The sequence below is a fragment of the Phaseolus vulgaris genome, chromosome 9 (assembly GCF_051622355.1).
Source record: "Phaseolus vulgaris cultivar YP4 chromosome 9, ASM5162235v1, whole genome shotgun sequence".
In the NCBI taxonomy this organism is placed as follows: domain Eukaryota; kingdom Viridiplantae; phylum Streptophyta; class Magnoliopsida; order Fabales; family Fabaceae; genus Phaseolus; species Phaseolus vulgaris.
This window is the reverse complement of record NC_143506.1, coordinates 5,533,810-5,548,749: the sequence shown is the minus strand read 5'-3', so window position 1 is coordinate 5,548,749 and position 14,940 is coordinate 5,533,810. Positions and strand designations below refer to the sequence as shown.

Below are 14,940 nucleotides of genomic sequence, written 5' to 3'. Positions count from 1 at the left end.
GATCTTGCTCACACACCTTCATAGCTTCCGCACCACTTTTTCTTACATGATTCAAGAAGACCTTCATGAAATGCCATCAGCTTCCCTATGAAAGAAGAAATGAAAGCCCCATCCAGAAAGACAGAGGTAAACCCAATTACCTTAGGGTCTACCCAGTCAAGCCCCAAAAGGTGGGATGACTGTTCTAAGGGATCCGAATGGCCGGTAGCACCTTCCGGATCATCCGCCCTTACAACCTCCACATGGGCCAATACCTAAATTGCCCCGACCAATAGGGGCTCGATCGTGGAAGAGCCAGAAGAAGAAGATGAAGACGGCGGAGAAGAAAATGACGGAGAATAATACAAGGAGGACATGACTAACCTTTCAAGATGTAGGGTAAGAAATGCGCTAGGATGATTGAGGGTTTCGGATGTCGAAGTAAGAAAAGCAGTAACTCGGTACTGTAGGGGACCACTATTTATAGCCTTTGAGAGACTCGAGAGACGAAGTGTCACTTTCATCTCAACCATTGGATCTCCCTTAATCCAACGGTCCTCATCAGATGGTGCCCAAAAACCCCGTCATTAATGCGTGTCACATCACGGATTCGGCACCACCAACGCCACGTCCAACCTCGGGAAACCCAACTGTAACAACAACCTTGGACAAAGACTCTTCGGATTAAATATCCTCGAGCCTGGGGGCAAGTGTACTGGTAAACCGAGACCATGACTTGACACTCTATCCAACCCGACCGACACCAACAAAACCATTACGCCTAAACAGGATTAAGGAGACTAATCAATGATTAAGAGCTAGGTAATGCATTTCTAACCATGACCCAACTCTCTAATTTGACCCAATAACAAAGGGTCCATAATAATAATAATATAAATAGGCACAAATTCCTAGAATCAGGTACGTCATTGCACAGTACTCAAAACACTAAGTGTCGAATACCGAATTCTCACTTGAGTGTCAGAGTGCCTTTTGCAAGTATCATTCGAGCCTGGACTTTGCGGAGACCGAGAGGCAGAGCGGAGAAAGAAGAAGGAGGAGTTCATTTAGAGAGGAAGGAAAGAAGTGCAGACCGACCGACTGAGGAGTAGCTCGAATCATTCTCTTGGTTCCAACCCCGTTTAAGAACATTATGGTTATCATAAGAATGATGTATTTAACTTGAAAATAACATAGAAGTGTTCAATATTTTATGAAACATTAAAATTAAATTTAGAAAAAACAAAAGCGACACAAATATTGAACTGAAAATACTAAAATCATAAAATGAAACTTTTATGTTCAAAATTGAGCCAAAATAAGTTATGTCCATTTTGGGACTCGAAATTCTGTCACGATTTTGTCCATGAAAAAAGTATCTTAGTAGATTAAGAAAAGAAAGTGTATTTAAAGTGTCGTTAATCTCAACTTCTTAGCAATGTGGGACTATTGGAGGTATCTTTTGTAAATTCTTATTGTAACATTCAGATGTTAAAATATTTATTATTTTCTCATTATTATTTGGATTTTATCCTCTCTCTTTTTCTAAAGTGGAACCCAGAAAATACCATCTTCATTAAATGGTAGTAATTAATAAGAAGTGAAGTAAGTTTTATTTGAAACGAAAAAATAGCATGCTTCTTTGTAGAAAGGGTTAATTGATGTAAAATTCCATGTTACTACATAACATTATCATTAAGACATAAATTTTTTACATATATTTACAATTTGATAGTATTCAAAATTGAACATTTTACAAAATATTATAATAATTACATTACACTATTTAAAAAAAAATGTGGTATTGAGTGTTCTCTCAAATATTTAAAATTATTTATTTTTATTTGTTATCCCACATATTTATACACTTGCAACACTTTATCTTTATAATACTTAAAGGATTTGTATCTATCCACGATAGTATCGAGAATGTCAAAGAGTTCAGGTGACTGTATACATCTCCTAATCGAGCCTTTATTGTCATCAACACCAATTATGAATAAAACGACCTATTCAATGAACTTTTATTTATGAGTGACTATTTATGAAACAATAAATGACCATCATATCGTTAATCCAAGGGTCGTCACCTAAGAGATCTATAAATACCTACTCTCCAGGAAGTACAACTCACTTTATTTTACTCTCTTAACTCTCATATTGTTAAGCATTTATCATCATCTTTGTGCTCCTACGAACAACTTAAGCATCAGAAAGTCTTTTGTAGGTGAATTTTTCTTCTCTCCTTGTGATCGGTCAACAACACAATAAAGCTTGATTCACAAAAAAGTCATCTCTTCTCCACCTCAAAACTCTCCAAATCCATTTTTGGTAGGAACAAGACCTATTATCACATTTATTATCAATCTTAACAAAACATAAAAAAAAAACTACAAATTTTTAAAATATTTACTAAGTAAATCTTTCTCAAGACTAACACTTAACTCTTATAAAGTTTACTATAACATCATAAAATTTGATAAGCTTAGTGAAATAATTTTCTCTCTTCTCACAACCTAATATCTTAATATGTATTATTGACTATCCATGCATGATATTCATTTACTAATAGTTAATTAATTACATATGCTCTACAAAATTTAATGTGAGAATTTTTTTAATTTCTCACTACCCAAAATTTTTAATTTATATGTTTTAGAATATCAAATGAAATGAAATCTTCTTTAATCTTTATCTTTTATCACCTAATAGTTTAATCTATATGATTTAGATTATTCATGAAATTGAATGCATTTATGGATAATTCATTTCATGTGTTCAACAAAGTTCATGTAACAACTTCTTTCATCTCCCTGCTACCTAATATTTTAATAGGGTTAAATATGTTTCTCATGTATTACCACATGAAAAAAATTGATTTTCATCCCTAGTCAAAACTTTAGACCTCCTAAGTTCTTATAGTATGGAAACTATTGGAATTGGTCATTGACATCAAACGATAATAATTTTTTTCTAACGTGTCAAGTGAATTTTCGGTAAAATATATTATAATATTATAACATCTACTTCAGTGATGAATCATTGTCCACGTTAGCGGTGAATCATTTTTCACGTAAATATGAAAGTTCAGGGACTAAAACCAATTTTAACTTTATTTTTTATATATAAAATTAATTTTTTATATAAAAAATTTAAAATATATATATATATATTACAATTAAAAAATAAATTCCTATTTTTTAAATATTTTAAATTTTTATATAAAAAATTATTTTATATATAAAAAATTAATTTTAGTCCCATAAACTTTCATGTTGATGGACAACGACTCATTACTAATATAAATATTATAATATATTTTATGCTAAAAATTTGTTTGTCACATAAGAAAAAAAGTTAATGTCACTTGCTGCTTATCCATTTCAATAGTTTTCATATTACAAGAATATAGTTGATTTAAAGTTTCGACTAGAGAAGAAATCAATTTCATGTGATAATACATGGATGAAAAATATATTTAACCCTATTTTAATCTATATGATTTTGATTATCCATGAAAATATCATATTTCTTTTGTTATAATTTTTATCTTTTTTAAAAATATTTAAATAGATAAAGTATAGTTTCAAGTATATACTAAAAAAACAAAAATGAATTGAAAATTTTATACCTATCAAATATCTATCTCAATAAAAATTAATATAAATTTCAATTGTATAATGATAATAGATTATAACTAGTATGAAACAATGACCCGTATATTCCACATCATAGTCTTTTAATAATAAAATATGTAACATAATTGAACAATAATTACAATCATACACTTTGTATAGATATGAAACGACTATATATAAAGACATTAAAAACAATAATACTGATTTGCACCTAAGTGAGATAATATCTCTAACCTCAAAGCATTAAAGAAAAGTGAAAAAATCACTAACCAAATTATACTAAAAAAGATAATATTAGGCTACCAAAATGCACTATTCTAAACTTTATAAAAAAAATTTGTCTATCAGCTAATTAAACTTTAACTTCAAATAAATTATACCAACCAATTTAGATTTAATTAACAATACAAACCCCAAAACAAATAATAGAGGATGAACAAAAATATTAGTACATCCTTTCCCAAGTGTGGTTGGCTACCTTCTAAATCCAAAATAAAGTAATTATATATATTTCACAGTTGTTTATCATATAGTAAGTTATCTTTATTATCTAAAATTGAAGTTTTGATCTTGAATTGAATTGTGACCATACATAAGAAGAGTATGAATGGTAACAAAATAAATAAAATATTGTATTGAAACACCAATGAAGGAACACCTTTCTTTAAACTTGAAGACAGAGAAACAAAGGACAATAAACATGAATTCTGTGGGAATTGTCTCAAAAGAAGCTGTTTATATATTTGTTGAGGATTTCAGCAACAAGAATCTGATAGGTCTTCTCTGTGGGATGGTAGCTGTCCCAAAACACATATTTAGAATCATCTGTACAGGTTTGCAGATCCAATGGATTACACAGAATTCCTGCTTCTACAGACCCTGTGCCGCAGCATCCCCTGTCAACAACTTCTAACCCTGAAATTCAACCAAAACATTTAGGATTAGAACAAAAAAACTTTTAAGTTCAAAAGTAAATTAAATTTTACCATATTTAATTGGATTTTGGATGATATTGAGCAAAGGGTCATAGATCTGAATATACACAATCTTCGCTTGAGGCCAATTTTGATTTAGGTTGTGAAGCTCTGCTGAGAGTTTAGAATTGAACAATTTTGATGCCATGTTTATTTCTTCTGTGCACTCTCTTTCTACACCTCCAAACAACGTTCGCATGAAAGGCAAGCATCCTAGTGGAGGTGCACCAAACACTCCTATTCTCTTTACTCCCAAACTGTACAATTCCTACCAAATAAATTAAAATTAACAGTTTGTTACTAATTTTTAAATTATGAGATAACCATTTAATCTTAGGATTTATGTTTAATGAGTATGAGATTACCTTAACGAAAGAAGAGGCGAGTTGCACCAACATATCTGTGTAACGAGGAACATCGTGATCAAGTTTCCTAATTCCAGATGCAAAATAAGTATTGGCAATGTCGTTGCTGCTCGATACCACAAGTACTAAACTTTTCGACAAGATGAAGTTCGTTTTCTCTTCTCCAAAATTTTCTTTCAGCTTTCCTATATATTCTTTGAATTGCTCCAGTTGCTCAGATAACGGTCTCACTGACTGTGTTATAGCAACAATTAAGATTTTATTATCATTATCAGGAAAAAAGTAGCAATATTTATTGTGTGAAGTCATCAGTGTTGAGTGTGAAATCAGACCAATTGGGTTGGACTGACTACACATCATGTTTTAAATGAATGAACTTAATCATTGTGTTCCTTTATAATCTTTATTTAAGATATCTTTCTGTTTGTAACAAAATTGTAACAAACATAATACCTAATTAGTTGTCCGTGGACATAAATTGCAGATTGGTGATGAAACCAAGAACCACGTTAAATTCTATATTATTCATTTTTTGCGGTTGATTCGTGATTGTGTGTTATTTCCGCATACGTTTTTTTCATCAATAAACGAAACTCAATTATATAAAGTAATATTTTAAAATAATAAAAAAATCCTTTTTAGTTCTCGAAACAATGATTTTGGAAATAAACTATGCAAAATCATTATAAAAAAAAAAGAATCCGATAAAAAAGACATCACAATTGAAAATCACAGTTCTTTATTAAACTAAATGTTCTTCAACTAAATTACTAAAATCAATTCTGGTTAAACATAAAAAGTACAAATTGCATTTGACCCCTGCAGTAGAAGTGGTACAAAATGGTAGAAATATTTATAGTACTATGGAGCAAAAAGCAAATAAATAAATATACGTGTAATGAAAGGATGTACCGCAAGTCTTGCTGTGAAAGGATCATATCCTGTTCCACCGGAAGCGAAGTTGATTCCCTTCAGCAGATCATCAGGCTGCAAACTGGAACTGGTGTATGCTGCTACATATTCGTTGATTCCCAATTGTTCAGCTGAAGAAGTGTAAGAACTAATTGAAAAAATAACAGAAAGAAAAAGTTCTAGAAACTAATTACACATAATGATATAAAATTGTAAAACTAGTTAACTGATTTTTTATTTTAATTTACTTTAATAATATATATAATAAAATTATAATTATGAAACAATATAGAAATGCTGAGAAGTCTGTAAAATAACAATTAATACAATAATAACGATAAAATAATTTAAAAATAATAAAATAATTTAAAAATAATAAAATCAATAAGATATTTGTAAACAAGAAAGGGGAGTAGATGGTTTAAGATACAGTGACTGTAATCAATAATTAAGCATTGAATGGTGGTGAAGGGAAGCTTTGCATGAATGAATGGTACGATACCAACTAAGTCAGAAGGGACTTTGCCATTGCTGAATCTTCCTGTTGGCTGAGCACCATGGAAATCCCTCCCATAAGGAGGAAAATTGCACTTAAATGCTGTAATTAAGTCGTTGTTAGTCCCTGTGTCCATGATCGAATCCCCGAATAAAATCAGTGCAGGGATTGTTTCATTTCCTCGCAGCGTAACAATGGCTTCAGTGTGAGAAAAACAGTGACAGAAAACACAGCACACAAACGCCATTCTCCACAACTCCATTTGAAGTCTTTGTGTGTGGTTCTTGGCTCTTCCATCACCAAATATATAGGGTAGGTCTGCATCCACAGTTTTCCCTTCCCTAATTTATTAATCGGTTGTACAAAAACGACATGATGAGATGGTCCTTTATTGCATTTAAAATGCAGTAAATAAACAGAATGCATTTTTTATTTTAGGGAACTCCATCACTGCTTCAAATCACTAATGTCTACATAATCTGAATTAAATGCTTCATATAATATAACAATGAATTTGTTTTCTGGAGTTTTTCGAAGGACCCAGCATGATCGCTTGGATGTGATGACGTTGGTTATTCATATTTTGTGGCCTGTATAAATCAATGGGTATTTCCATACTAGTGGTGTTCAATTGTTCCACCAAACATCCAACACCACACCACAAGAAGATAGAACATGGGGAATTAGAACTCGATTGGAACCATCACAATAAATGCAGAACAAACTGTGCAAAGCAGATTTAAAATTGGTGAATAAAAATTAAATTAAACCACAGAAATTACTTGCTCATTACTTTACAGGTTGAATTGAATCATGTTTTAATATCCTTTCATAAGTATACACAAATATAAAGTCATTTGCTTTGTATGGCTTACTTGGGGAGTTCTTAGAGTTTTGGGAAAATGAAGTTATTCAAATTATCGAATTTGATGAGATAATAGGGGAATGGAAACAATTCATTTTATTCAATTGTTCCAATACTTGCATTTGAATATTTTATGTATGATTTTTTATTCGCTTTTTTTTTTAATTTTCATTTTGTTTCCCTGATCAATACTTAGAATGAAATATTTTTTCATTATCATTTAATTAATTTAATACTTTTTAAGTAAAATAAACTTCGGTACATAAATAATCCTTAACATTTTTCACTGTAATTTTTTTAATGTAATAAGTATTTTTTATTACATTTTTATATCTATTGATAATTATTATATTTTACGAAATATGTTTTTATCATTTATTAAGATTTAGTGTATTTTCAACCATTATTTATTTTATAAAATAATAATGATTGGTGTCAACACACAATTATTATCAGAATGGCACAGACAACATACACATAAGGATAAAGCTACTAAATAATATATATATATATATATATATAATATTAAATATAATTATTTAAGTAGATATTCTTCTCAATAACTACTAGATTAAGTGATTTATATTATCTATTATTTAATTTAAAATTTTAAGATTTAATTAATTATCTTTTTTTTTCTTAATGACCCATTTTGTTAGATTGTCCTTGATAATATTATGTTAATGATGAGTTAACACAGGTACATATAATAATTAATTTAGAACACATGTATAACGGAGTGGGATTTGTTCCATAACAAGAATATCATGTTCATCAAAACTTGGAGTCTTATCCGAGTCAAAAAAACTCAGTGTTCTTCTCATCACCTCTTTTTCCACCGTGTTCTTTATAAGGTTTGTGAAATCGAAAAACATACAGCAGATGTTCAACATAATTGTTTGTTTAAGCTAGCGGAAAGTATTTAATTTTATTTCATTAATTCATTATTGATAAAAAAAACAAACAGATGTTCGATATGTTCGACTTGTCTAGACAAAAGTTCATTTTTTCTATTTTCAAAACATCCTTGAATGTCTACTAACATTGTCCTCGATGAAATAAGTTGAAATAAGTGTGAATGACAGCTTTCTAAACTAAAAAAGAATTATCTTTATTGTGGCAACCCAAAAGATGAAAACAGTAAATTTTAAAATTTTTAACGAAATTTATTAAGAAATAAATTATTTTTGAACAAAAGAACGAGGTGAATATAAATTCAATGTTGTGCACATAAAACAATTCTAACAACTAAGATTTACAACTTCTTTTTTAATCAAGTTTCATAAAACCTAAAAAAAAAAATCATGCCAGAAAATTCTTGAAATTGAGAAAGAAAATATAGTTTACCTAAAATAGGAGTTCCCTAATTTTTTTAACCGCTAGTACCAAGAGATGAATCAAAGAAGAGGAGGTCATTTCTTCCTGCACCTTCATGATTTCAATCTGCAACCTCCCATCACATCACCCAGCTTATTCTTAAACCAAAAGAAAAGGCAGCCATCAATGTTTGCAGATAATCACACCATTGAAAGTGCAGCACCGTTTAGATTATATTCTTTAGATAGGTGCCAGATTACACATCGATTAAAAATTAGGACAATTAATTATATATATGAATGTAAATTTTATTTTATGAGTCAATTTTATGGAGTTGACTTAAGTTTTTATAATACAACATAAAAAAAATCTGATCATGTCATCTCATGTTACTAAACTTCAAAATGTAAAAATGGAAAAGATAAATTTTGAAATATTTTAAATTTGTGGGGATACAAGTATATCGGAAGAAGATTTGTGAAAAAATTAGGATTTTTTAAAGTCACCTCTCCTAATTTAACCTCACACTTATGTTCTACTCTCCTTTTCACTCATTTCCTTGTTTTTAAGCTTTTAATTTAAACAACTCTAAGCCCAAAACTATTTCTTTCACTCCTCTAAACCCATTTATAATAATTCAATGCTCGTATAAAATACTTACAATGTCATGCATCAATATCCACGTATTTTCTTTCTACATAGGAAAAAAATTCTAAGTCCTTACAATCTCATGCATCGAGATTCGCACATATTATTTCTAAATATCTACTCGTAAGCACTATTTGATCAAAGTAGTGTTTCTTCCAATTTGTGTTTCAATCTTTGAAATGTTTGTATTTTTTATTCTTTGGTAGCTTCAACAAGTTTGATATGTGAAAAAAACTAAGGCTTTGTTTTGAAAAAAAATTTGGATTCAACATAACCTTAGTAATATTTAGTCGTACAAATACACCGTAAGATTTAAATCATAAAAGAATGCGTATATAATTTGGTCACACATGATAAAAACATTATATCCTAAAGTTATATGGATTTATGATTAAAAATACATTACAAATTAAACGTTATTATGTGGGTTGAAAATATTTTTTTTATGAAGAGATGAAGACTTTCAATGGTATATAAGTGAATATTATAGGTTGATTATATAAGGTTAAGTTTTGATTTAAAATTCACTTTTCAATATATATTGGGCTTATCAGACCATTTACTATCAAACCATATATATATATATATATATATATATATATATATATATATATATATATATATATAGTCTCGTGCACGAGTTGAAAGTTTCAGCGTGAGAGGGATGTGTTAGATATCTCGCATCAACTATAAAGACTTTTAATAATATATAAGTGGTACAAATCTCACCTTATAAATAAATTTTATAAGGTTGAATTAAACTTAAAATTCACTTCTTAATATTTCTTTTGTATTTAAATAGGTCTGTAATTTTTTTTTATATAAACCAAATCTATCTCGAAACATCAAGTCTTAATAGAACTATGATATCTACTAAAAGTCTTCTATACTCAAATAAGTTAATATTATTTTATTATTCAATAATTAAAATTATTAAATACAGTGTTACCTTATTCATATATATATATATATATATATATAGTCATGTACATTAAAATTAGTAGAATAACTGAGTTAATATTCACATTAATCAGACTAGCAGGAAACACAAGCATTATCATGTGTGTATTTACTTTTTATTTTTATTTTTACTATTTATATATATTTTTTAATATTAAATTTCGAATAAATGATTTTATTATTCGTATATTTATATTATAAGTATAATTTATAATTCATTTTAAAGATGGTATTTATCTGTATTTTTTATTTTTATTATTATTATATGTGTATTTATATTTATTTAAATGAAATATAGATATATGATTATTCATATTTTAAATATCAAATTATCTATATATATATGGTTTAAATAAAAAAAATATATTAAATTATTATTTAAAGAAAAATTCAAAATAAAGATCAAGATTGATATTGGTATGTGGTATTATTCAAATGAAATAAAATTATTGTTAACAGATATCTTTATTAATTAAATTATAATAATAATAAAATTATATAAAATATATCATTCATGATTTTTTCAATTTTAAAAAATTATAAATTATAAATTTTATTTATTATTTTTTATTTGCGTATTTTTATCAAGATTAAAAAAAAGTAAAAGAACTATCATGATTACTAAATATTATAATTTATTTTATTTTTATAAGAAAAAAATTGAATTACAACATGAATTAAATAGAAAACTAACAAAAGGACATAATGAGAGTGGAAGAAAAAATAAAAAGTTGTGTGGCTCAGAAAAAAAAAACTAAATAATTTATATATATTTATTTTAAATTTTGCTTTACAGGATATTTAACAATGGAAAAAGTTGTTTTCAAAATTAAACTAAACTATAATATCATTTTTAAAATCAATTATAAAGAAGAATATTTTTTATATATAGATATAATATATTTTTATTTATTAAAATAAAATTATAAAATTATATTTTTAATATAAATATATGAATAATAATATTTTATTTTAAATATTAGTTTACATACAATTTATCCTTTATTCAGATTATTATCTTAAATATTATATAGGATACAAATTCTCTAAATTTGTTTAAAAAAATAATGTAATTTAACCATTAATAGTAATAAAATTAAATTTTAAATTTATTGATTTTATAAAAAAATAATTACATTGATAAGATATTTATGAAATTTTACTTAAATTCCTATTATATTTTAAAATAATTAAAAAGTAACTATCCATCAAATTATGTTTAAATTCAAAATTTAATTTGATTTTTTTTTAAATAATAAATGTAATGCACGTATTTCAAATAATTTTTTTTAAATTTAATATTAATCATTTTTTTAATTTTAATTATAAAATAACAAAATAATAAAAATAAAATAAAAAAATAAAATACGGATAAAAGAATAAAATATGAACAAATTTCTATATACCAAAAATAGTTATAATAAAGAATCGTCTTTATATATGTATAGATATATGGTCAGTCATAGATATCTTTGTCACCATTTCATGAAATGCAATATAGAAATAAATCATTACAAAAAAAACTAAATGATATAATGTTTAATGCAAAAAAACATACAATATATAAATAGCACACACTTATAATACAAATAATATCTACTTCTTAAGACCATAATCAAAGTGATGATAACTCTGTGTTGGATAATTTTGCGAAACCCAAAAGTCCTAAAAGTAAACATTTCGACACGTTCAATATAATCATATATTATTTAGGAATTGAAGTTATGGTCAGTTTAAATATTTTTTTTTTCTTAATCTTCTGAGACATATTTTAAGAATAAAATCGTGACGAAACACTGACTTTTAAAACGGACAATAATTCGGATGCGATGATTGACCCTAACAATGTTATCTTTCAGATTTGGGGTCGGAAAGCGTCGTCTGTGGGAATTCGTAAATTCTTTCCCAAGGATTGTAAATTCTTTTCCTTAACTCTCAACTGGGGCTTGTTCCGGTACGACCAATATAGTCTCACATCGCTCAGAAGTCGAGATACACCTTCTTCCCTTAATCCATCGAGACACCTTTTAAGAACAATACTTCAAATGCGATGATTGACCTTAATTAATGTTATTTCCTCAAATTTAAGGTCGAAATAACTTATATGATGGGAAGTAGAAATTTTACATTAAAATGTATTATTTCATATTATAAATATAACTAATGATAGTAATAGACTAATATTTCTCGAAAATCATGTGCTAAGAAACTGTGTCAATATCCAATATTATTTAACTTTTCCTTCTTTCTTAAATTTAATTAATTGATCTGTGTTCCATTTTTTAGGAAAAGAAGAAGAAGAACAAACTATACGAGCTAAATGAACCCAGTGCGTAAAGCTTCAATGGCGTTGCATTTTGCAACCCCATGGTTTGAAGTTGCATCTCCATAAAATTAGTAAAATGTTAAAGTACTCCTTATTCAAATTTATAGAAATGACTCCTGATTGGGTGATAATCTAGGAGTCTGGAACCTACTTTAAAGTTATAAGACACATTTGGAAATATTTTTTTGGATCTAAAAATAGAGTATAATTAATTCCAGAACCAAAACAAATATTTTTGAATGATAAAATTATAAAATTCATTTTTTTGAGAATGTAATATCAATATGTGGGGTGCATAATACAATGGGTTGCTTCTTCCTGTACCTCCATACCTTCTTGTGCCACCTTCATATGTTTTTTATATTCCAAAAATACATTTTTTAATATTCCGGATTACATAATTTGAAAGTTTTTTCTATACATTAGCTTCTGGATTATAATTCAGAAGTCTTTTTTTAAGATGTGTGATTAGCTTCCAGATTACATAATCCGGAAGTCTTTTCTAAATATGAGATTGACTTCCGGATTATGTAATCCAGAATATATCTAGATTACATAATCCATAGACTTATTTCAAATGCAAAAGAGTTCTGGATTTTATAAATCTCAAAAACACTTCCGGATCCAAAAACATCTTCCGTATTATGTATGGAGGTGACACAAAAAAGGAGAAAACGGTATTTTTACATCTGGTATGGGGGTGGCAGAAGAAGGTATAGAGGTGTAGGAAGAAAGAGTCAATACAATGACCAAAACTACAAATGAGAAAAATGGGCTAATTGGGCCTAATGAACCCAAAAGTGGACAAATAAATATGGGCTAATATTTTATCTATTTTACTGACACACTCCCCCTTTTAAATTGTTTTTCCAAATATGTGTCAAAATATATACTCCCCTTTGTCCTCTCAGAACTGTAACCTCCCTTGTGCTCATTTCAACTTTCTCCCCTGAAAACCATTACTCCCAGTGCTAAAAATATTAAATTAAACTGAACTTAACTATGAAAACGCGAACCATTGTTCAAAGTGAAGGAAGGGAGTGAAATTTCTAGGCCACCTTTCGGAAATAACGACTAAATGGACAATGTAGCACTAAATGGGAGTGCTATTTGCAGTCCCCTAGAATAAGGCCCGCGGCCCAACTCTCACCTATCTAAAAGTAAAAAGGTCCAAAAGGAGAAATCAATATTAATTTATCTATTGCTGCAGAGCAACATTACTCTTTAGTAAACAGTGTTAGACATGAGAGTTACCATTGTTTTCCTTCACGCAAATAGTGTACCAAATCATAAGTGAAGCAAATATCAGGAAATTTCGCCCCTAAATGTTTAAGAGAGAAATAAATAAACAAAATGAATTTTCTATACGTTAAAAATTAACTTATACATAAATTATACAAATTTTAAAAATATATAAAAAATACTTTTTACAAATTAATATAAACTTATAAATAAACTTTTTTATTTTTTATTTTTTTACTACACAAGCTTGTTTACATGACTTAAATTTTTGCAATCAGTTTAAATAATGACGAGTATGAGATTATAGCAGGAATACAAAACCAAGCAATAATGGAGAGCTGAAGAATGGAGAATTTGATCCTCAAACAATAATAGTTTGGCCTTTGTATTAAAAATGTGGCTCAATAAATGTAAAACAAATATACAACTTCAAAACAAATCAATAAATAAATAAAATCTCTACAAATTTGTTTATTCCATAATTAGTGTTAATTTATTTTTAAGATAAAATGTATTCTTAGAGGTGATTGTTCTTTTAATGAAGTGAGTGCTAATTTCTTCTCTATTTATTTTTATAAGTTTTTTCAAAAAATATACGTAAAATAACATGCTAATATTACTTTAGTTGAAAAATACTATTATGAAACTTTTTATAAAAATAACTTTAAAACGGTAGTATATATTAAGTGTACCCGTATAGTTTGAGGGGTCCAGATAGTACTTATGATTTGATGAGGAATTGTTGATGTGTCGGTGATCTCTTAATGTCTTTAAGCCTCTTTCCTATAGAATTGATGCTCGGTTGGTCAGAGGGGGTACCTGCGATTGCACTCCGACGCTTAAGTCAGTGTTTGGTTTTGGTATATTATAGTGAATGGAAAAATGTACCTTACTACCTCACAAAAGTTCTATTTATAGTGTTTAGTTCATGGGCATGGATCCTTGTGGGCTGGATCAGTTGTTAACTGACGTGCATGGCAGTTCCCTCATATCTCGGGTGTATCTTTCGGTTTATTTTGTTATATTAAAGATATTTTCCATATATTTCAAAATGTGAGTTGACTCATTTAAAGCCATTATGTTGTTGTTGTGTATTTATTTACTATGTTCTTTAATGTTGTTTGACTCGGGCGTCCGGTTATCAAGGCCGAGATAGGCTCGTCCAGTACCTACCAGTACACTTGCCCCCTAGGCTTGAAGAAATAAATTTTTGAAGAG

The 14,940-nt window shown here is 28.1% G+C and overlaps 1 protein-coding gene across 5 annotated transcripts; it reads right to left on the bottom strand.

Annotated features, from left to right (window-relative positions):
- Positions 1-4,138: 4,138 nt before the first annotated feature.
- Positions 4,139-6,676, bottom strand: LOC137822882 (GDSL esterase/lipase At3g14820). Of its 5 annotated transcripts, none has more exons than XM_068627898.2 (5): positions 6,371-6,674; positions 5,869-5,969; positions 4,957-5,190; positions 4,604-4,859; positions 4,139-4,532 (listed from the first exon to the last, which is right to left on the bottom strand). In XM_068627898.2, exons 1-5 carry the CDS (start codon positions 6,624-6,626, stop codon positions 4,339-4,341), a joined length of 1,041 nt encoding a protein of 346 aa, XP_068483999.1. In that variant the 5' UTR covers positions 6,627-6,674; the 3' UTR covers positions 4,139-4,338. The 5 variants fall into 5 exon arrangements, with proteins under 5 accessions (XP_068483999.1, XP_068484000.1, XP_090151721.1 ...); XM_068627899.2 differs by having other exon boundaries at positions 5,869-5,966; XM_090295595.1 differs by having other exon boundaries at positions 4,660-4,859; positions 5,869-5,999; positions 6,371-6,673.
- Positions 6,677-14,940: the final 8,264 nt, after the last annotated feature.